At 34.2% G+C, this 25610-nt stretch overlaps 1 protein-coding gene across 3 annotated transcripts in view; it reads left to right on the forward strand.

Annotated features, from left to right (window-relative positions):
• The window catches only part of DPYD (dihydropyrimidine dehydrogenase), a 728688-nt gene that overhangs the window by 193916 nt on the left and 509162 nt on the right, over positions 1-25610 (forward strand). The window contains exons 6-8 of one of the 3 annotated variants that reach the window (XR_001145843.1): positions 9529-9725; positions 20528-20609; positions 24419-24502. Coding sequence is in view for 2 of the 3 variants with exons in the window: in XM_004689753.2 (XP_004689810.2) it covers positions 9529-9725; positions 20528-20609; positions 24415-24502 (367 nt within the window). In the remaining variant the exon portion in view is untranslated. Of the gene's footprint in view, positions 1-9528; positions 9726-20527; positions 20610-23438; positions 23511-24414; positions 24503-25610 lie in introns of those variants that run through there. The other 2 variants (XM_004689753.2, XM_012730164.1) reach the window with 2 other exon arrangements.

The following is a 25610-nucleotide window of genomic DNA, read 5'->3' on the forward strand; positions in this document are numbered from 1 at the left end:
TTCTGTAAAGCCTAAACTTGATTCTGTGATACCATGTTTATGAGTTGTCTATAAATTGATGATCAAACCTAGCACACTTTTGATATTTGGCAATCTGACAATTAAGATAATTTTCATTTACCTGATCCAAAACTAAGGTAAATTACTTTAGTTTGATATGGTAGTGAAGAATCTTTAATATGTATGTCAAATACCTTGTATAAATAGAATATTCATTGGGGTATAGTTGTTAGATAAATCTAATTTCTCATATTTTCCTTATTGTGCCATCTTTAATAAAGCTTCTCTTTAGTCCTGCTACTTAAAACAATTTTATCATTAGTGTTGATAAACTGATTGTTTCTGGGAGGAGTAAGATATATATATATATAAATATACATATACACATATATAAGAATATTAAAATCAGTAGTTTGTACACTGGTTGAAAAGTTGTTCTGAAGATGCAAATGCTCATAATCTCTGTTATGACTGAATGTCTTCTCCTTTTTATCTTACTGAATTGATTAATAGAAAGGAATAATATTTAGTTCACTAGCTAACATTTTTCGCCCAAAATCTATAGAAATACATTAAACGTAAGAAAAAATTGATAACAAAAATGTAGAAATGAATTGTCAGTTGATTTTCATCACAGTATTACAGTTTTTGTTTTTAAACTGTTAAAATCTAAAAATTTGATACCTAAAAATAAGTTTCAGACATTTTGGATAATAACTGAAAATTACCAAAATTATATGTATATCATTTACCATTATTATTTCTGAATTCATCTTTTATAAGTCAAAATATAGACACTTGTGTATATATATTACAGTTTGGAATGATGGACTTTCATTGCTATGAATCAATTATGGTTGATGAATAGTGGTTTATAATACTGTAGACAGTGATCCTATATCTTCATGAGACACTTGTAAGAGACATGAAGCTGTGAGTCAAAATTTAAATCACTTATTTTACTCCAAAGTATAATGATAGATGAACTATAATAAGCACATAGTAAAAATTAATAGCTGAGCTAAAAAAGAAAGACAAATACCTTTTGGGACTAGAAGTGGCTTAGGAATATCCCCCAGTAGACAGACCTCAGGAGCCTCAGACCAGTGGCTATGGAGTCTTCTAGATTCTGCAGTAATGGTCATCGACTGATGTGCAGTTTGAGTTGCTGTGGGGTAATAAATACAAAAAGCATGCACAGTAGAGGACTGAACTTAGCACTGCTAGAAACTTAAAAAAAAAAAAAAGTAAACTTTGGTGCCAATATTATATAGGTCTGGAATTCATGTCTTGTTGTTGAAGAAGCAGTGTTTTGGGTGCTTATGTAATATTATGTAACTAGAACTCTTCAGTTTCTGATGAGAGATTTTGTTCTGCAGTGCAGGATAGGGTTATTCTTGATGGAGGTCACAACATAGTTGGTATGGGAAGTAAGAGGATAAGGGCAAAAAAGAAAAATTACTCAGAATAATGTCAGAAATTTAAACTTTATAACAAAAGGTAGGACTACCAGTGATAATTAAAAACCTCAACACATACATAACTTTATCATAACAAAACACAAATAATGCTATCACCAGGACTTTATTATAAATAGATTTAAAATACTGTCCATAAAAAGATAAAATTAAGAAGATACAACATTGAATTTGGTAAGAAAAAGGTTATTGGAAATTTTACTAAAGTGAAAATACTAATAAAAAGCTCAATTTTAAACAAGATATATTTAGGGCACTGAAAAAAACAGGAGAAATTAAATCAGGGTGGTATAGAGAAATATAAAGAAATGAAAAGTCTAAGAGAGTATTAACAAACTGACTCCAAGGTGCATCTGCATGAGCAAGGAGTTCCTGAAGCAGAAAGGGAAGAATGATTGGTGACTAACAGAATGTGGTTATGGGAGAGAATTTTCCAAAAGAAAGAGCTAAGTCCTTCACCTTGACATATGTTTGTAGTACTGTGAAAAATTGAGGATCATGAATGAAGCAGAGCTCTCAGAAGAAAATAAAACAGATTACTTTAGAATCAAATAACAATTAGAATGACCCCAGACTTCTCTAAGCATAAACCAAGAACACAGTATTCTTAAAGGACTAAGACAACTTTATTTCTCCTAAACAGGAAAGTCATTAATAAAGGTATTTCAGCATTTTAAGTCTTAAGTGGGTTACCTGTGAACTTCTACTTTAGCATGAATGAAGGAAATCTGGAACAAAAGAGAGATGCAAAGATAATGAGCAAAGTAATCTAACTAAGGGGATAGGTAACTAAATATTCACTCTAAAAATAATAGCTCATTCGTTAGTGTTAAAATATAGGTAAAGATAAATTTTATAGAATCTGATAAGGCAGTTGTTAGAGATGAAGGCGGGCATGCTAAGCCCTTTTCATGTGAGGAAGAGAAGCTACACATGTAATACTCAGACATACATTTTTAAAAGCATGAAACATTTATGGTATAAATGAAAGCTATCACAAAAATAAGGGAGTAGAATTTGTAACTTCCATGCAGTACTGGAGCAAAGGGGTAGGTGGAGTCAAGCCAGTGAGACAAGAAAGAAACAGCAACAAGACAAAAGAGAGAGAGAGAAGCATGGTAAACTGGAACTACAGCATGGACAATAATAGTAAATTTTATTTTATGAAGTTATGCATTTGAACATAAGTCTACTATGAATTAATAATAAATACTCCACACATGGTACAACTGAGAGATGTAGCTTTGTAGAAAACATACACATACGATAGTTGATAAAAGATGCAAATACTAATCTTAAGAAAGTTTGAGGTATTAATATATAACAAAAGTAGAATTTTAGGGAAAAGGTAGTAACTACAATAAAGAGAAATGTAAGCAATGTTCCTGTATTCACCTAATATAGAGAATTTTTCATTGAACATTTGTAGAAATTAACCATGTACTAGTTTGAAAACAGTGGTATATAGATGTATCAATATTATATATACATATGGAAATGCTGTAATTTTGCCACAATGCATCTAAATTAGAAATCAAGCATTTGAATACTGTACAAATGAAAACTACATCCGCAACAATTTTTTGTTTGAAAGTTAAAATGACACATTTATACGAGTTAGCATAACAATAGAAATTACAGTGTCCTCCCTGGCGGGACCATGGGTTAAAGCACAGCACTGTGAAGCTAGTTGCAGCCACTGCAGCAAAAGTTAGATTCCTGTCCAGGCTAATCATGGCCCTGCAGACCTCTCCTGATCTGCCAGATGCACCCCTCAGCAGTGTGTTTCAGTACATCTGTCTGTTTGCTCCCCACTCTTGTCTCTGGTGCATCTTCTCACCGCCCCCATACCTTTGGTCTGTACCCCAGTTGTTTTATGCATAAATAAATTAATCTTTAAAAAAAATAGAAATTGGGCCCTTCCTGGTGGTGCAGCGGGTTAAGGCACAGCACTAGAAGCTAAAGCCATATCAGCATGAATTCGATCCCCGCCCCAAGGTGACCCACATGGCGTGGCAGACCTATCCTAACCCCCCCAGCAATGTACCTGTCAATCTGCCTGTTCTGCTCCCCACTCTGTCTCTGGTGAATCCTCTCACCACCCCTGTACCTCCAGCCTGTACCCCAGTTCTGTGTGCACAAATAAATAAATCTTTTAAAAAAATTATTACTGTTGATTCTGGAAAAATCATGTTACCACAGCACAGTCATCTTATGCTTAGAGGATGGAGAGAATATCTCCAGTCCACTAAGTCTCCATCACTTTCAGATATCTCCATATTCTCATTTGTCCCCAGTAAGCTGTGGATTAGATTGTTTGGACCTTCGCAGTTTAAACTCCAGTTCCAGTATTGAATACATGTCTGAGTAACCAACTAGGTATAGGCCGTGTCTGAGCACTAAGGATATAGTGATGAACAAGATAGGAATGGGACTAGCCCACAGGGAGCTTATTGCATAGCAAGAGTGAAAGACAATTAAGCAAGCAAATTACAGTCAAGTGCTGAGAGTGGATACTGAGACAGCTCTGTCGCTAGGAAACCTAGTAGACAGCTTACTGGAAGGAGAAATTGAAAAACAAATTTAAAATGAATCCTGAAAGGTGTTCACTGTGCAGCAAAGTCAGGAGTGGGTGAGTAGTCAAGGCACAGAGCATATCAAGAGTGATTCCTAAGGTAAATTATTTCTTGCAGAGTTTGATTTGGACATGATTTGATTTTGGGTTAGTACAGTTGCACATCACCAAAATAGAAACAGCTGTATTTTCAAATTGTAGTTGGGTAATTTCAATCATTTGAATTCTTTGCAGCCTCAAATCCCAAATGTAGTACAATTAAATTAAAATTATGAATTCTAATGTAAGAAGGGTAACTTGGTTCTGTTGTCTACAATGTAAGCAAGCACGACAAACTTTGAAGCTGGAGATGTAAATATTAGGCACCTAGGATAGCACCTTATAAGGAGTAGGTGTTAATCCCAGAAGGTTATCATCATTGATTCACTCAGTCTTCATAATACATTGCTGAAGTACTTATTACTGTTTTAATTTTAGAGCTGACATTTAGAGAGGTAGAGGCTTCTCCAAATAACATATGCCATCATTTCAAAATTTGACTCAGGTGTTATCTTTCTTTCCTCCTGGGTAAGTTTTTTTTCTCATGGGTTCTATGAGCATCATGTGTAAACATGAAAGATCCAAATGATGCATTGACTTTAATATTTTTTCTACATTTAAGATAATATGAGTACTCTTATCTACTTACTGGAGTATCTGTGCCTGTCTTACTCATATAGGTTTCGGCTACACAGAGAGCACATAAAGTCATTTATTTGACTAAGGTGAAAATTGGATGTAACAAAATATTCTCATCTAAAATTACACAGTATGTTACCATGCTAGATTTGTCTCACAGTGACATCTATTTTAATAATAACCAAATAAGAAAGCACATCTTTTAAGAATTAAAAATGTATTAATAATTTTGATAGATGAAAATTTGCCTGGTAAGACGTTTTTCTTATTTCTGATATTTTGGAAACACAATCTCTACTTTTGGTGTCCCTTGTTGAGTTGTTGGGAAGAAAACTGTCAGGTAGCCCAAGGATATTTTTTTCTAAGGATGAGGACAGTGAATAGGATGTCCTCATTATTTCCTTTGACTTCTTTTACAAAAGGAAGCGGGTTGCAAAGAAAATTACATAGAAGCATCTCTTAAAAGGTGTGTAATTTAAGTAACTTACTTTTGGATGCACAAATAGAACTCTTTCTCCATTCAGGCTTTCAAAAGGTAACCAGACCATCATATTGCTAATTAAGTAACTCAAAGAAACTGACAGTAGCAAAATGGAAACCGTTGTAGTATTTTTATTAAGATTTCTCTTAGATATACAGTCATGAATTCTAAATCTTTAGAAATCAAATTTTAGTTTACAAGAAATAATGTTAAATACTTGCAAAAAAAAAAGGATGTATGCAGAATGAACCACCTTTAGAATTCAATCTTTAACTAATGTTCATATTTTGAAATTTCTAAGATTTTTTTTTTCATTTTGTAATTTCCTTGTAAAATATTTTGCTATTACTTGGTTAGTGAAAACAGAGTAAATGAGCAAAAATTTGTGCCACAAGACATTTGTGTTTGCTTTTATCCTGTACCATTTTAGAATGTAAGAAAGATTAAATGAAAAAGTTAAGCTCATATTAGAATTGGCAAATATGTATGTATTGACTATGTTTCATCATTTTTCAATTAAAGAGCACTGTGTAATCATTAGAAAACCATACTGTCTCTGTCTCCAGGATGTGAGGTTTGGAAAGAATCATATGGTACCTCTCTGTGTCTCAGTCATTCCATTTTAAAAATCACAATAATCTTTCCCTTACCTCAAAATAGTATGAAACTTATGTAAGAATTGCCAGTAACATCAATTTGGAGTGATGAAAGAAATCCACATTTCAGATAAGTGAAAGATCAGAAATTGCAGAATTATTATACTAGGAGATCTATTTTAAATTATCTTCAAGTAGAATACTTGCTTAAATATAACCCTTTTTTCATATGACAGAGGAAAAACTGTGTTTACTTGATCACAGTTCCTCAATTGTTGAAGACTATTACTGGAGTTCAAGAATTTTGAAATTAATCAACATCTTATTGAATGCCTAGTATATGATAGAATTTTCCTTTGCTCTAGGATTATAGATGGGAGTACCCTCTGATTACTTCATGACTTTTATGACATGCCCCTACAATAGGGATAGTCCTATTGTAAGCTCTGCTAGTAAGTGGGCAAAATTATGTAAAGCCAAATCAGGTGCTTTGCAGCTAGCCAGTTCTCAGTAATTGGCATCTAAACATAATTTCAATAGAAGTAAACCTAGTAATAAGGTCCCATCCAGCTCCTTCAGGGTTTTAAGGCCTTCTTTGTGGTTTTCTATAAACAATGCTTGTTTTAGTGTGAGGCTCAGTAGTTACATATTACTAATGAAAAATAAAATGATCTTAAAATAGTTGAACACATTTTATCTCTTTACTCAAAAGTATAAAAATAAATTTATCAACTCATTTAATTTGCCATAGTTGCAATATGAAATACATATTATCAGTCCCACTTTATGTTTGAGGAAACTGAGGCATAGCCAGATTAAGCACTTGTTTGATAGTCATGCATCATGGGAATGATAGAGGTAAAGATTAGATATCAAGCAGTCTAACTTCAAGGTAAGACCTGTCAGCATACTTTCCTTTTGATAGAATTCACAAAACTTAGTCCAAATACTTCTTATAAAAACTACCGAGATTGATTAAATCTGTAGAAGGGGGTAAATTCAACACATTAAATTCCCTCCTTCTCCTATTCCCTACCTAAAGCACCAGCAGAACAAGGCAAGCTAAGACAGAACAGGTTAAGGAACAAAATCAATTCATTAGTAGTATACTGAGCACGTAGGTGTATTAAGTGTGTATTGAACGTGACACACTTCAAATCCTGGGGTTGCACAGCTCAGGAGCTAATCACCTACCATGTCTATGGTGCTGCCATGTTAAAATGTGTGTTTGTGGTTTTCTTCCTTCAAATTTGGTGCTCAGTACTAGTAGATATTCAGTAGACAATTTTTAGTTTGATATTTACTTTTTTCACAGTTTTTAACAAATAAAGTTGCATTAACAAAAATTAAAAAGCTTTGATGAAAATTTATATATATATTGCATATTATTTAAGACTTCCTACTTTATTTGCATACCACTGGCTAGAAGTTGTGTCAAATATTTATGGTGTCTAAAAACTAAAGTAGCCATTGTTTTTGTGTGAATGAAACAAAACAGGTGCTTCATAATTCAAGGCTTATCTTCATATTATCACATAAAATTTTCAGCCTGAAAAATCTCTATGCACTGTATTAGATGTCTGAAATAAATGGTTCTTTAAGAGTATCATATGTTTTCTGTTTCTAAATTTTGTTACAAAGCAAATTTAATTTATAAATGCTAAGGAATTTTCACATGGGCTACTTAAGTTTTTAATTACTTTATAAAGTTAAGAGTGCTCAATGGAATAAGAAATTAACATTTATTTAATCCCTAAATGAAATTTGCTTTATCTCTCCTTGATCATATTAAATACATGTTTTAAATATCAATTTGTGAAAATTATATGAAGAAAATCTTACTCAGGGAAAATATATTTCAAATACACCCATATTCATATCTCAATAAAGAAGTTCATTATTTTACAATTAGATTGATTTCTCCTCAAATTGCTTAGAAAAATAAAAGATAAATGTGTGATGATTCAAAATTAATGTGAGAATATATTATTTGGATATATAAGAAAGAATAGTAAGATACATATGTAATTTGTAAAATCTAAAATTGGACTCTAGTTAGAAATGCTTATAATTCAAAGCCTTCATTAGTTAATATATTTATCTTCTTCTCTATAAAAAACACTAGAGGTTAAAAAAACAAACAAACAACAACAAAAAAAGATGTGGTGTGCCCTTAAAGATTTCATGACCTAAGGGATGAAAAACACACATAAATCAATGAGATATAGTCAAGTATGATGAAAAAAAATTACAAAATGCTATAAGAACATTTACGTATACCATTTAGCTTCGTCTAAGTTGGGTCTTTTAACAATTTCTTATAATCCCTTCTTTAACGTTCAAATTATATTATTTGTATCGCCCTTAAATATTTTGAGTGGTAGACTTTATTCAGTGGATTAAATGAAGATTGTTGGAGGATTTCAAGAAAACATCAATGCCTGCTCTTCACTCCACTCTAAAAAGGATATTTGTCTCTTGAATTTTGCCTGGGTTTCAACAAGTGGGGGATTTACTGTTCTGCTTTGTAGTGGTATACAAATAAGTCCTTAATAGTAGTACAGTTTATCCTAAATGTAATTTTACTCATACACTACTTCTGTTGATAATCAAATTGTTATGATAATAGTAAGAAAATTGATTTGGTATTTTCTTTTTCTAAATTTTGAAATTGCAATTTTATATTTATGGAGTGATAATTTTAGATCTTGCTAGTAGATTGGCCTTTTTAGTTTTTAGATGTTACTAAGGCATCCTGCTTTTAAGACTGATATTTCTGATACTGACATGTATACCAATTTTCTTTTGATTCATATTTGTGCAGTATCACTTTTTTCCATAGTATAACTTTACCTTTATGTCTTCCTGTGTTTAAGTTGTATGCATATATAAAATGATTTTGGCACTCTAGTTTGAGTTCTAACCCACCTATACCTAATGTAATTACTCGTGTTATATTCATGATCTTGTTATTTGTTTTTGCATTTCTACCCCAAATAATCTTATTAGGTCTCTCACATTTATTTTATATAAAGAACACTCCTGAGTATCTACCTAAGAATGCAAAAACACTCATTTGAAGGGATATGTGCATTTCTATATTCATAGTAGTACTAATAAGAAAAGCCATAGGGTAGAAAGAACCTAAGTGTTCAATGGCCATAATGTGAATCAAGAAGATGTGGCATATATACACAGTGGAATAGTGCTCAGCTACAAAAAAGACAAACTTTTGCTATTTGCAATAACATGGATATAACTGGAAGAGTTTATGCTGAGCAAAAACAAGGCAGAAGGAGAAAGACAAACACCAGATGGTTTAACTTATATATGGAATATGGAGAAACAAAACAAAGGGTCAGACAAAACCAAACCAAAAACAATCCTAGAAATATGACTGTAAAATTGAATGCCAGAGCGGGAGGGGAGGAAGCAAATGAATAATAATGAAGGACTATGGGTGCCTTAGTACCGGGTGTGGTATGGTAACATACATATGGTGTGGTATGAACCCATACCCCTAAATCATATGCAGTGTTGTAAACCAATGCTACTTGAATAAAACAAGAAGAATGAAATGTGTTAATGCTACCAAATTTAAAAATAGTATTACATTACTAATATTAAAGAGTGAGATCATGAATTTGAGTATTTCAAAAATATGCTTGAGGAAGTTAGTTAATTTAAAAATTTTAATGATGGCAACTGATTTCTCCATAGGTGTTTAAAGCAATGAATATTCCACAAATCAGAAATCCATCTCTGCCACCTCCAGAGAAAATGACTGACGCCTATTCTGCAAAGATTGCTCTGTTTGGTGCCGGCCCTGCAAGTATAAGTTGTGCTTCCTTTTTGGCTCGATTAGGCTACTCTGACATCACCATATTTGAAAAACAAGAATATGTTGGTGGTTTAAGGTATGCCTGTATTTATGTCATATGTCTATAGTGTCAAAATGATGAGAGGAAACAGTTATACGCATTGTTGATTCATAATCATATATGAACTTTAGTCTCACAGATGGTTTTTTAAATGTTCTTTTACCAAATGCTCAAATTTTTATTTCATTATTCACTTCCTATTTGCAGTTGAATTTAGCAATTTTTACTTAAAAAATTATTTGTCAAGTGCTGTGAATTGAAAAGAAATCTCAGTTAAGATAATGAATAGCAGAACCAATCCTATGAAAACTTATTCAACCCTCTGAGCCTCGATTAGTAGAAATATGTACAAAAATTTTGGACATTAGAGACAGTGAGTGACTGGTTCTATATGGTTATTAGATGAATCATCTACTTATTTTCAGTTTATAATTTCCAGTTTTTCATTTGATTACAGTTATGTTAGAGCCTACTCATACTGTTCCATTTTAATAAATGTATATGAATATAAATTTTTTATCTTGTAAGCATCTTACTAACTTTTGATATTAATCTGTATCATTTTGTAAATCAGGTTTCAGTCACATAGGTTATTTCCTGGAAGACTCATACATTGCAATGGAAAATATTCACTTTCTATCAGTCACTTTCAGATATTCAGATCAAATTTAGAAAATGAATGAGATTTGCTGAATTTAAAATCAAGGTACTCTGTTGTGTATATGTTATAAATATAAAGAAATAAAATTTATTATAAGTATCAAGTGAATATTGCTTAAAATATTTGATATAAAATTCGAGAACAAATATGACTGGTAAGTTAATATTATCATTGTTATTTCCCCTAAATTTATCATTTTTTTAAGAAAAATGATATATTATAAAATGTAACTTTTTGGCATTTCTATTATTATAGTTAATATTAAAATTTTGATGGCTAATGAATTATTCTTTAAGCCATAGATATATTTAATAGCCCCAGAGGATAAATTTAATCAAGCTGTAACTGAAATTTTTGATTATTTATTTAAGTTTTATCACACCTGTAATTATATGTCAAAAATGTTTAAATTTCAATACTGGTAAATGACAATATGCAACACTAGAAAAATTATCATTAATATAATACTATTTGTGTAACTCATTAAGAAAACACACAAAATAGTAGAAAACCCCACTAAAATGGCTATAAAGCATAACTGAAAAAAATAATAATCATTGTCAATAAATCATTATTTTCTGTAATGACTTATAACCACCCACTATCTATTTTAAAGGATAACACAAATATTTTAAATTTTATTTCTTAGAAAGTAAATACCTAATATGGTACCTTGTTGGAATGATATATTTTTTAATTGTATTTTACCATAGTTCCACTAATTAGAAAAACATAATCTATTAGCAACATGTAAGTGTTGTATACTTACATACATTAACAAATAACTGAGCTAATTTAAAAATTGCAACGTGATTGTTATATGCCCAAGTAGACTTTGAAAAATCTTTTTGCCACTTACTTGAATTCTCACACAGATCTTAAAATCCTGTTTGCAAATAATTTTGCATTGGATGATTTGGTAGAAAATTATGATAGCTGTTAGCTTTTCTGTTATTTTAGTTCAAGTTCTGAGTAGACATTTCTAATTACATGTATTGGCATTAAAAGTGAGTATATATATATAGTTGCTGAACATTTTGTACTGGAAGTTTCCCTTGAATTAATGATCAAACTTGTAGGAATTTTTGAAAATTCTTTTTTTATTTATTTCCTTTGCCTTTGAATCTTTCTATTATATAGGGACAATATGAAGTATCTAATTAGTTTCATTTGGATCATCTCTTGGTAGAGGCATTATGTGTCACTGTTACAGGATTATAAAAACTGACACTGGAATTTAGCTAGAATTACAATCACAACACTTTCCTGCTAATTTATTTTCTCACTTACAGATGCCTCTCATTCTCTTGTATCTTCAAAGTGGCTAAAAAGATTAAATTAGCTTTGTATTTGAAATCAATTGTTTAAAGAGCTGATGTCAAGTTTTATCTGTTCTTCTCCTTCACATCCAAGCAGATTGTGTTATCCCTTGTGTATTAGTATCACAACCACTTTTCTGAAAACACTGGAGTTGGTGAAAGATATCCAGTATTTAATCCCCATTATATTACACATAATCAATTGATTACTTTTATTCTGCAACAAATTTATAAAATGGGTAACTGTGTTCTCCAACTATAGCTTCTGTTTTAAGATGAGTTGAAAAGGGATAAAAGGGTTGAAATTACGATAATAAAAGTATGTCTGCATGTATATAATTCTGATTTTACCTATTTCTTCCAAAATTTATATATACAAATGAAGATATTTTAGTTAGATAGGCTAGTCTGGGAAATGGTATACTCTGCATTAACTATTTCAACTGTTAGAATGATTTCATTATCTCTGTTACATTCCATATTGATTAAATATGAAGAGAAATGGAACCTAGTTAATATACTTAGAGCAATAGGAAACATTTTGAGAAAATTTGTGATACAATGAAAATTTAAAGTCTGTACTAGATTGTAATAACCAGAAGCAAAACTATTAAAATATGAGATTTGTAGTTTAAAAAAAAAATGAGAAAGAAGGAGAGCCCGGCAAGTTGTTGGCATAGTAAAACTTTTGAGCTTGCCTCCTCTTTATACTCAGAATGAAATTGCATCAGAACAAAATAAATACCATCTGAAAAATAAACAAGCAAAACCACTATACTTAGGTGCAATGGTCTTGTGGAATAAAGCATGAAAACCTTTCATTGAACTATGTTTGCAATAATAGCGGGAGAGTACAACTCAGGACATAGGAGCAGCTGCCACACAGGGTGCCCTGTAATGTGGACACAGGGACACATCATAACATCTTGGGCTTAAAATGTGACACTCCACTGGCTAATGGGTTACACAGAATTGGCACTCAAGGCAGAATTTGTACTGTAGCAGAGATAGGGGAGTGGTATAGTAATGATTACTTGAATCTTGGACTTCGAATATAGAATAGTTGGAGCCTGAACTGGTGGGGAGAAAGTGGGGAATAGGGAGGAGGTGACCAGATACCAGGGGAGAAGCCATTTTGGATCATCTGTGTCTACTCATTAGCTATGATATTCTGAACACCTGCCACCACTCCACCTAGAGCCCAAATCAGACAAAAACTTGAACTATTAACCACCCCAATAAGCAGAATTGAAGCACCTAGATTGTAACAACACGGGGAAGACTATACTGGAAAAGCAAAAAGGACAAACTCTGGCTTGTGGCTTTATCTACAATCTGTGCTCTGTGCTTCATCTCATGCTTAATGTCATCTAGTTAAGGCTGACAGGAAAGACTTTTGGGCAAGGAATTGATGGGAAGGAGGGCTCACTGTGTATCTCCAACACACACACTGGTACTGACAGTGCAGCAGACAGCCTTAAGCTCTGGCACGTTGTAGGCAATGCGTTGGTGTCCTGCCACCGTAGCTCCTTGGTCCTTATTACCCCTTGCCAGTACCAGTTGTCCTGTCATCTGAACAGGTGCAAAGGCAGCGGAGTGAATGTGTGCCCCTATTACAGCTTATGAAAACTGAAAATGAAGAGAAAGAACATACCATACATGCTGGAGCCAAAAACTAAGCAAGACAAACAAACAAAAAATACTAAAACAATGAGAGACATTACAGCCGTAGAGTAAGAATATGTATGAAGGAGAATACAAGGTAACAGTTAAAACAGAGTTTGCCGAATGAAAAAACAAAATGAAGAATGAGCAAGCTGAGGAATGAGGAAACATGAGGCTATTATATTGAGAAATAATGGATCTAAAACTACTGTAACAGAAGCCAATCGAATGTTTCTCTATATACTGGCAGAGAAACACAAGTGTGGAGAGAATTAGTGAACTTGAAAGTACAAGGCCAGGCAACAAAGAGTACAACAAGAAATACATTAAAAACAGTATAAATGTCATTTTTTGTATTAAAGAGAAATAACATTTGAATCCTGGAGGAATAAACATAGCAAAGGAGTCCAAGATCTATAGAAAGAAAATTGTAGATACTGTTGAAAGAAACAGGTGATGCAGGAAAATGGGAAGATATTCATGGATTGGAAGAATTAGCATTGTTAAAGTGAACATCTTACCCAAAGCTGGATATGGATTCAACACTCTCCCTATTAAAATTCGAGGGCATTCTTCAAAGAATAAGGACATTCTCAGACAAACAAAAACTGCACAATTTCCTCATGACTAAACTGCCACTCCAAAAAATACTACAAGAAGCCCTCAAACCAAATCCAACAGAAGAATGAACAAGAACAGTTCAAAATAAGGAATAAAAATACAGAAGGAACATAATGGCAAATGGAGGTGCCAGTGTATCAATATTATCTCTACATGTAAAATTCTATTGCATTCTTCAAAGAAATAGAACAAACATTACTGAAATTCACAGAGAACCATGTAAGATCCCTTTGTCAGTTTGATTATGACCAAACCTAACCAGCTCTTTTTAGTGTCTCACATTCCACTTCCTGTAGGGGAGGCATGAAGATGTGATTCTCCTATGGCCTGTGTACTATGTCCTGTTCTAAAGCACTAGCTATGACACTTTCAGGTCTGTGAGGTTCTAAGCAGAGTTGCTGATTCCTCAACAGCTTGAAATTCCACTTGCTCTGATGCCTGTTTTAGATGGTAGAGGTATGCTTACTCCTTGCTGGAATTTCTTCCTGCTTCATTGGGTGTGCACTTCTTTGTTTCTTTCTGGTCCACAGAAAAAAATCCTTCTTGTGATTTGCTCTTTCGGAGAAATTTCTTAAGTGAGAACCATTGACCTGCAACAGGATTATTATTATTAGTATTATTATTATTATTTTGTATATCACCTATTTCTACTTAAATTCAATAAAAATTAAGTTTAGGACGTGGAAGATAGTCAGCCTCACTATGTATATTGATGTATTTAGAGGCTAACCTGTAGTTGATTTATTTGAGTGGCATCTTTATTCATAGTCTATTGGTTTTTGGTTTCCTGTACAGCCTCTATTTGATCAGATTCTAATTTTTGTCCATTTTCAACCTCTTTCTCATAAAGTTCCATGCCCCCAAAGACTGAGCATATTTTGTGTCCTCATGTAATTCATAATATCTAAGAATCTTTCTGCTTAGTTTTTGGAGTTAAATGGAAGAAAACAATATCCTCTACCTTATTAAGTTCAGTGACTAAGCTTGCAAAATAAACTGACAAGTCAGATTAATGAATAGAGATTATTAACACATGTGTCACTCAGAAGAGTTCTCAGAACTTGAGGTTAATATAGCATCTTAAAGAACAATGCGTTTATGAAGTAATGACAAAGTAAAGGAAGCTTGTGTTTTAGAGTGCAACAAACTGGCAAAGTAGATAGACATCAGAGTCCACTAAGTTATAGCGTATATTTGATGGTATTGTTAAGGGGAAGGATGTCCTGAAGGAACACTGCAGAGTTTTGTGGACTCCATCCCCCTACTCTAGCTTTCTGGAATCTACCACCTACTTCAGTGATTGGAAACTACAACTCCCAGCAGTACCAGGAAGAGATCTGCAAGGACCCAGAGGCAGAGCTAAGCAGGCATTCTGGGACTTTGGGGGATAAATAGGGAGCCATTTTCTAGGGCTCTCTTTTGTTCTGGCAATGGCTCTCGGGACCGCATGACAGGGGGTTATCAGTTCGTTAATATAGCTCCAAGTCAGCCTAGCCAGTAAGGTATTCCAGTTACCTTGTATCTTTCTCTCTTTCCTTGGGTTTTAACTTTTCCTTTCCCCTTTTGTAAATAAACCCATTATTGACCCTTTTGTGTGTGCCTGCAGTACAACTAAATTTTAAGCGCATGTTTGAGGATCCACAGACAGGCAGCCCAGTTCACACTGAGGTGCCCTGCAACAGTACTATTTATTAAAGCTTATAGTGCAGATTTCCTTCATATCTGGATTGATAATGACTAAAATGGATTCCTAGTGGTTAAAAGTTTTGTCTTTCCTTGTAAGTAAAAGGAGATACCTTTGCAAATGTATATACTGCTTTTAGGAACATAAGAAGAGAGCAGAGAGCTTTTCTTGTACCTGTTTATTTTCTTTTGTATTCAGCTCTAAATTATCCTTACACCAAAGTGGAATTTTGAGAGTGGAATATGCTGCACTGTCACAAAGACAAACCTCTGTGGTACATTTTGTTCACCTCCCAGTTATGTGGTTAAAGTCCTTAGGCTGGTTTAAGATATTTTAACTCTTAGGTAAAACCCAAATGCATTCTTTTGTATGATGTATGTCTTAACTTTTTGGAATGCTCTTATTATTGACCTTGGATTTATACATGAATATTTTTTCTATAGTACAGAGAGTGGTACCTTGCTTGTTGATATATGAAACTTAATTGTATAATCAAGTTTTCAAGTCACCCATTATGAGAAGTCCACAAATGTACTTTAAAAACTGCTTTGTGTGATTCAGATGTTTCCCCTTCAAGAATTATTTATATATTTTACAAGTTAATTTCCTCAAAGCTTGGATGTATCTATATTGGAAATTATAAAGTTTAAGGAAAGAAAACATGTCTGGAACATCAAGGTATATAGTGAAGCAGTAGAACTACAGCAGATTTTCCAGAAAATCAAGTGAAGATAATTGATGAATGTCAGTTAACTAAATAAAACAGCCTTATATTAGAGGGAGATCCTATCCAGAACTTAGAAGAAAAGTTCTAAGCTAGAAAAGAGATGTGTTGCCTGATTTCGAAGCTCCAACATGACAGGCTCTTGTTAGGATGTAGTGCTAGAAAGCACAGAGCAGGTTTTCTGTGATCCAGGAAGATGGATAAAGGAACCCTCAGTGGCTTTTCAGGCTTCTAATCATCTTTCTAAAACATTTGTAGTGAGGTAACTGGGTGCAGGGCAAGCAGGGGGCCATGGAGGCCAGGAGTCTGGGGCCACTTAGCCCCCTGTGAATCTTCATTCTTTAAGGCTCTCAGGTGTTCTCTTGTGGTGTCTTCACTTGTCTCTGCTGCTGCATGATACTCTGCTAACGCACTCTGCTATGTACTCCACTGCTACCCTAACATGCTCCATGTCTCTACTCCAGTGCTCCCACTCACATAGACCCACACCCTATCCAGGTGCTGCCATCAGGCACATGTGCAAGACCACAGGTGTTGGCCATTGATGCTGATGGCTAGAGGACATAAAATACCTGATTACTTCCATTTACCCTACATAGAGCTACTACTGCTGGTAAGAGTAGGTTGAAACCAATGCTAATTACTACCCTGAAAATAATACTGTCCCTAAGAATGTTTAGTCTACTCTATCTCTCCTCTATAGATTTAACAACATAGCCTGGGGGAGTAAACTTTGGACTATTTTAAGCTCATGTTGAGATTTCCACCTCAGAAATAATAATCATTCTTTTCAAAATATCACTGCTCAGTGACAATGCACCTGGTTGCCCAAGAGTTCTGATGAAGAAGTACAAGGAGATCCTTGTATTTTTCTTTTTGTGTTTGTTGTTCTGCAATCCCAGGCCAGGTTGGTTCATCATATAGGTTCAGATAGCTTAAAAGAGAACCTTGGAACTCCTGGCATCATCCTCATAGGTGAGGTGAAACAAGCCAGCAGTGAGACAGCATCTCACATCACCCGCCCCCACCCTCACCCCCACCCTCCAGCAAATCCTTATGTTTTTCCTGTTTTAGCTGTTCTCTCATGTGCTCCACTGCACTTTGCCACAGTTTTTAACGACTCAGTCTCTCTGCTCAGGTGTGCCCTTGTACACATGCCCGCACCACAGTCCTGGTGTCTTTCATCAGGCATGCGAATAAGACTACAGCTGCGGATCATTGATGATAATTGGCAGGAGGATAAAAAAAACTGATCACTTTCCTTTACCCTACATCTGTTTAAGCAACATCCATTTTTTGAATCTGTGAATCAAGGAGTTATTTTTGACTCAAGTCTTATTATTTAAGAAATACCTTTCATAAGGCTATGACTGCTGTAAATAGTGATTCCTCTGATGGATCTGAGTGAAGTCAATTGAAACCAATAGAAATAATTCTCTATTTTAGTTGTCGTTTCAGAACATTCATGATTCTTAGGTAGATATCAAAATATCAATGTTATTAGGAGTTTTAAAGAACTGAACTTTAGTTCACGTGAATGATTTCAAAGGGTTCAAGACTTAAATAGAGGAAGTAACTGTAGATATGTTGGAAATGAACTAGAATGAGAAGTGGAACCTGAGTGAGTTCAAAGGAATGGCTGCAATCTCATGATGAAACTTAAATCAATGAGGAGTTGCTTGTTAGGAATGAAAAAAGGAAGTAGATTCTTGAGATGGAATCTATTCCCAGTGAAGATGTTATGAACATCATGGCAACAAGTGACCACGAGTAATTCAGAATATTAAGTAAACTTATTTGTTAAAGCAGAAGAAAGTTTTGAAAGGCTTACCTCCAATATTGAAAGAAATTCTTTGTGAGCAAAATATTATCAAAACAGCATCTCATGCAACAGAGAAATCTTTCAGGAGAGGTAGCATCACTTGATGGAACATACTTCGTTGTTATCACATGTTAAAAAATTGCTGCTGCTGGCCCTCCCTGGTGGCACAGCAGGTTAAGACACAGCACTAAGAAGCTAAAGCCACTTCTGCATGAGTTTGATTCCCGCCTGCCCCTGAGGTGATCTACATGATGCGGCAGACCTCTCCTGATACGCCTGCTGTTCCCCTTAGCAGCATGCTTCATTTATCTGCCTGTTCTGCTCCCCACTCTGTCTCTGGTGAATTCCTCTCACCGCCCCTCTCACTGCCCCTGCACGTCTAACTTGTATCCCAGTTCTGTTTTCACAAATAAATAAGCCTTAAAAAAAAAAAGAAAAAAGAAAAGAAATTGCTGTTGCCACTTATATGGTAAGTGAATTAAATAGGTTTTTTATGTTTTTATGCCACTATCACCTGCAGCCTGGATGGTGTTAATGTAGAAAGTGCATGGATGTGGGGCATGCATGCCTGATTATGGACACTTGGAGGTGTTTGTGTTCAGATGTGTAAGTGGGCACACCTGGCCTAGAGGTCAGCCGTATCAGGGTGGCGTAAGTCAGAGACTGATGGCTACCAGAGGATACTGCAAGAAGATGGCTATAGAAAAGGTGAGACCACAAGAGGATACCAGAGAAAGTCCAGAGAAAGAGTGAAGATTCATGGGGGCTGGGAGGGCCAGTTGCTTGCCTGCTTGCCCGCTCCCTGTTCTGTAACCATCTTAGGCTGGTAGGTTCACTGTCAGTTCAGGTAGCTTAAAAGAGAACCTTGCAGCCCTTGACATCATCCCTACAGGTTTTTTAATAGTATGCAGAGGAAACAAGCCAGCAAGGAGACAAGTTGAGCGCTCCCTCCCCTGAAAATGTCTATACAGTCTTTCTTCTGGGATAGCTCCTACAGCCATCGCTCCTCCTTTGGTAGCCAGTCTCTGCAGGTTTCCATCTTGGGAGTTGCGCCGCCCTAAAAGACTGAGCCTTCAGGTTCAGGTGTGCCCAGTTATGCATGCCCATCAGCTTCATGGGCCCCACACCCACACTCCCAAGTGCCTTCTGCAGTAGCACAATCAAGACTACAGGTGATAGCCACAGAGGTTATCAGGGCAAAAGCCAGACCCATCATTTACCCTATATCCTGCTGCTGGTACGTGCCTGCCTCCTTGCATGCCAGCCTCCTTAACTGGTGCGCCTGTGTACCTGGCTCCCTGACAGAGCATTAGAACCTGTAAAACTCACTGGGCGTTCAGGGTCTCTCCGTTAACAGTCTTCCCTAATGGCTAGTGAACCTGCCTTGTGCTTGCTGGCAAAGCACCACCTCAAGCTTCAGCAGCCACCATCCTGATCAATTACAAATCACCAACATTGAAGCAAGACCCTCCACTCTGACTCAGCCGATGGCTAGCAATTTTAAAAGATGTTTTTGAATTAAGGGATTAATTTGTTTTAGACAAAGGGTATTGCATATTTAATAGACATGTTTATACAGTATGATATAAATATAATGCTCATTTTCATTGTAAAACCAAAATATTAAATAATATTTAACATTAAATATTGTTTAAGCCAAAATATTAAATAAATTATCACTTTATTGTGATACTTGCTTTACTTGGTTGTCTGAGCCCAAACTGCAATATCTTGAGATGTGCCTATACATTTTATTCTTTCAGAAGTGCAGACAATGAACACTGATAACAAATAGGATTTCTTTTTAATGACTATATCCTTTCAGGATAGTTATTGATTTCTTAGAAGAAGATTGTTTTACTATAAAAATATCTATACATACTATGTAATTGTTCCTATAATATAATCAACATGGCAAAATGTAAATTTAGAGTTTTTAATTCGAACAGAAGTTTATTAATAGAACATGTATTTATATATGTTTACACATATATTATGCACATAAATATACATGTAACCATTTTTTCAGATTTTATTATTTTTAGAATTTATTAAATAGCAGATAAATCAGCTTAAGATCATTGGAGTTTTTTTTTCACCTAATGTCTATTTAATATTTGTTTTCCATTGTTAGGTTTATTTTTGCTTCAATTTCTACTCTCTACTGTAGCCCATGTAATATTTTGTGCATATTAAAACTTGGGTATCTTGACACATCATGTGATTTGAAAATACCCTTTGAACATATTCTTATTCCTTTAGTACTGATCAATCAATACATGTTGTATTGTTTTAAATCGGTGAATTTTTCAGAAAGGCTTCATTTTCTTCATATTTTTTAGTGCCTCTGAAATTCCTCAGTTCCGGCTACCATACGATGTAGTGAATTTTGAGATTGAGCTTATGAAGGACCTTGGTGTAAAGGTAAATGAATAATATGTCTTATATGTGTATTTGCTCAAAGAGAAACAAAGTCTGCACTAAAAATTAACAGCAAAATGTCACACATTTTAGGAAATAACAATTAAAAGCTACACCAGGCAGAAGCAGAAAGATGCTTCGCTTTGCTTAGGGCATTTGTCTGTCTACTGTCTGAATGCCACTAGCCTGGAAAAGGGCAATCAATAGTTCTCATCTGGCACGCCTGCATGTGATTAATTGTCTGTAAGAAGCAAATTCCTAAATTGCTTTAGGGGTTCAGTGCAGCTAATAGAAGGATTTGGTTTCTTTAATCACGTTTTTTCCATGCAAGTTGTGTGCACCCTGAAACATTTGTATTTCACAATTTGGAACACAGTTTCTTACAGAGGCTTATTTTATTTATGATATGCAGCATGCCAGTAGTGTTAATGAGATAATCCTTTCTCAACATAGGCAGTGAATCAGTGAAGAAAAAAATCAAGAGCTCTGTATTTGTTATTCTTTTGCTAACTATATATTATGGTGTTAATTTAAGGATGGTCATAAGATTGTAGGTGGTACTTTCAGGTTATAGTTTTAAATATTTTTATTCTTTTCTATTAATTAAGAGGATTATAATGTGGTCCTTCAATACATTGTTGTTTGAAATGTGTTAATTTTCTGTAACAGATTTAATCAATAGGTTGATAAAATACTGTGGTTTATATAGTACATGTAGATGATATTTTGAAAAGTGATTAACAAAATATTTACAGTTCTTCCTTTTATAAATAAAATTAAAAAAAAGGTAAACAGTGAAAACATTTTGTGCTTTTACACATTTCATTTGACAGTGGTTGTGTGTGAAACATTCGCACATAACCGCTAAACAAAAAGTTTTATGCTGATTATGTAATACATATGTTCACAACTTTATGAATCCTTAGCATTCCAAAATAGTATAAAATAAACCATGTAGTAGTGATATTTGCTATATAAAATAGAATCTGAAAAGTTTTTTTAAATGACTTTATGTATAAGTTCACAAGTAAATCTCATTGAGATCTCAAGCTAATATTTTAGGTATTACTATCAACTGAACATGAATCAGAATTAATTTAGGGTACTTCTAAACTTATTTTGTGATTGCAAAATTGCATTTAATTTTTACAGCACTAGTTATATTGCACGAATTAGGTACACTCATTCTTCTTATTAGAAAACTCTTTAATTCAGCAACTCAGTTATAGTCATGGACTGCATGTCAGAAAATATACATTGAGCTACAGTCATGTCATGTTCTAATTGTATAGGAAGATAAACTTGGCAAAGTCAATTAATATCCCTAGTCATGGTCAATATCTGTTGGAAGGTGAAAGTATTCTATTAACATATGTGTAAAATAAAAGCATAAATGTATACAAAAACTTGAAAATAAGAATCTTATAGCCTAGGTTGCCTTTGGGAAAGTATAAAAAGGACTAATACTCATTTTGTACACGCTTATCAAGTTATAATATAAAAAATAAACATAAGTTGGCCCTCCCTGGTGGCGCAGCGTGTTAAAGCACAGCACTGAGAATCTAAAGCCGCTTCTGCATGAGTTCGATTCCCGTCTGCCCCGGAGGTGACCACATGGTGTGGCAGACCTCTCCTGACCCGCCCGTTGCTCCCCTCAGCAGTGTACTTCATCAATCTGCCTGTTCTGTTCCCCACTCTGTCTCTGGTGAAGCCTCTCACCGCCCCTGAGCCTCTGGCCTGTACCCCAGTTCTGTATGCACAAATAAATATATCTTTAAAAAAAAATAAACATAAGTTAAAGCTAAAACTTAAGTTTTTACAAGGGGTAAGAAAATAAAGACAGAACCTGCAGGCAATCTATAAATCAGAGACACTGAGCAGGGATTGGAGAGGGACAGGTCTCAAAGCAAGGGAGAGAGAACACAAGAGACTTTGGTGAGGGTTTGTGGGTATCTTGGTGATTTTATGGGGATTGTACAAAAGTGAACAATGATGTAAAAATACATAAATAAGTTAAAAAAAAAACTTCAGTTTTTAGATATGAAGGAGGCTAAAAAAAAAAAAAATCAAACTTGCTGTCTAACCAAGAAATTGTATGTACAATTCTGAGAGCACGGTGAGCTTTTCAGCTTTCAGGACTGGCATCCATTGATAAAACGCTGCCTTCATGATTTACCAGTTTGGAGAATACATGTTTTGAAAAGTGTTCTATACTTGTTAACTTCCTTTTCCTCATCACCAAGTTTTTCCTATCCTGCCTAATGTTTGTACCACCTAAGTAATGCTATTTTAAAGTCAGCAATGATTTCCTAGCAATGAAATGAATTTTCTGTGGTTTCATTCTGTTTGACTCCTGTGCAACAAGATATAGCCTCATATGCTTCAACTGAGAAAGGGTATAACATTTTAAATATTCAACTTAGAAAACTAATATTGAATTGTATTAATCTTTGTATTTTTGAAATAAATCTTTTTTTTTGCATATTTTCACATACAATTAATTTTGTTAGTTTTCTTTAATTTTTTACTGTGCATTCACTTATTTCTGCATTAAATATTAAAACTGGAAATACAGCAGTAAATACTAATTTACTAATACTAATACTGTTGCTATTTTTATAATCTCAGATATGCTTAAAATATGTTTTGTTTTTTGCAAGTGTATTTGTTTGTTAAATTTATGTTTAGTAATAGTTACACTAACCTTATAAAAATAAACTTCCAAGTAATTCATTATGTTATTTTGACAAGAATACTGTCTTGAGGCTTATCCTTTTACTGAATCTGAAAATTGTATTCTTGTGACCTTAAAGCCATTTTTTTTTTTTTGAGAGACAGAAATTTCACCTTTAAAAACTTATTGGTTTTTGGCCCTCCCTGGTGGCGCAGCGGGTTAAAGCACAGCACTGAGAATCTGAAGCCACTTCCGCATGAGTTCGATTCCCGCCTGCCCCGGAGGTGACCACATGGCGCGGCAGACCTCTCCTGACCCGCCCACTGCTTCCCTCAGCAGTGTACTTCGTAGATCTGCCTGTTCTGCTCCCCACTGTGTCTCTGGTGAAGCCTCTCACCGCCCCTGAGCCTCTGGCCTGTACCCCAGTTCTGTATGCACAAATAAATAAATTAATTAAAAAAAAAAACTTATTGGTTTTTCTATCTCTGCTATGGTCATGTCAATTTGGCCAACATATATTTTCCTAGAAAAATGAGAGATCGCTGAATTAATTAGCTTGAATATAAACATGTTACCCTACAATAAAAATATATGTACCTGTGATTTTTTTTCTATTTCTAAAAATATGCACAATATGTTTTTCAGCTTTTTTCTTGACAAGACTAGCTATGATTTCTCTAGAAGAAACAGCTCTCAGAGATTTATAAATCTATATCACTAATTGCTGACTTTATTAACTTCCTGTAACAGTGATATCCTTTACAACATGTTATTCTTTTTCAAGCTCTTTAGTTACACACTTGTTTAACTTTTTTTCTCTAGGTTGACTAATAAAACCATTTAAAACTGTGCATTCCTCTCTAAATAAAGCATTATAAGTATCCTTATGTCTTAGTATTTAATATTTGTATAAATAATTATATTGCTAGTTTTAACTTTCTTTTATATAAAAAATAGTTTAGGGTAATATTTATATTGGTTTCTGTGTTTTTGCAGCTATTACTAATCTTTTGGATAAAATATTGTTGTTTGTTATATTGTCCAGAATTTAGGTGGACATGAATATTTTTGTTTCAACATTTTTCTAATATTTCTGTGACCTAATTTTTCTAATTCAAATGCTATTTCTTTTAGATAGTTTGTGGTAAAAGCCTTTCAAAGAATGAAATGACTCTTAGCACTCTTAAAGAAGAAGGTTACAAAGCTGCTTTCATTGGGATAGGTGAGTAGCTTACCTTTAATATTTTTCTGTATGATTTTTAAAAGATTTCTATACAGTGACTAGGAGAATAATTGCCTTCAGAGATTTTTATGGTGGCAGTTGCCGCTGTTCAAACAATAACAGACAGAAATAAATAGCCAAAGAAAATTTCCTGTTTTATTACTAGCTAGACTGCCTCACCTTGTTATGAGTGGACTTTGGGAAGAGTCAAAATCTCATCATCGCATTATGCCATCATCACAAGTAAACATCCCTATTAAAAGCAGTGTTTTCATTGTGCCATGGGAATTCTGAATTTAGCCTTAGCGATTTACAAATTGATATAAGTGGACATAGTTGACTCATTTTCTTGATCTATTCATTTTTTTTTTTGCAAAATTTCCTCAGTTTCCTTTTCTTATAGACTGTCTTTCAAAAAGGTTTAGTAATGGTTATTGAAGTCATATGAAAAATGTATAAATATTAATGTACTTGATGTGCCTTATGGGTCCATAAGTATTCTATGGAGATTGAGTTTTCCAAGATTCTCTTGGTTCTACTTATCATTTAGTGAGAGAATAAAGAGAATAAGCAGTTGTGCTCACTCTCTCTCACAATCATGCTGCAGATATACTTATATCCTCATGTCTTATAGTTTTTTCTCTTCTGTTCATACTCTTGAATATGAATATCTAAGTAATAAACTTAGATAAAAATTTTACATCTCTTTAGGAGACACACATCAGATAACATTTATTTTGGGATCCTTTTTTCTAACATTTCTAGTGTGAAATCCTTAGACATGCTTAGCCTACTAAACTTTTTTTAATCAGGATGCCATGTGTTCTCTTACTAGATAATTGCTGTCAAGTCTAAGAACATCACGTTTATATTTATTTTTAATTGTATTATTTTTCTTAGATACAGTGGTTTACTACTCTGTATACGAGGAGGGTATAGTTTCACACCTCTTCTGACGTTTGTTGCCACTCCATTCCTGCCAACCCTTGCCCACATTGGGGTTTGTTTTGGTGTTGGCTATGTTTGTTTTGAGTTACTTTATATTCCACATATGAGTGAAGCTATCTGATATCTGTCTTTCTCTATCTGACTTATTCAGCTTAGAGTA

Source organism: Condylura cristata, unplaced genomic scaffold (genome assembly GCF_000260355.1).
Source record: "Condylura cristata isolate star-nosed mole 26May11 unplaced genomic scaffold, ConCri1.0 scaffold00026, whole genome shotgun sequence".
Lineage (NCBI taxonomy): Eukaryota > Metazoa > Chordata > Mammalia > Eulipotyphla > Talpidae > Condylura > Condylura cristata.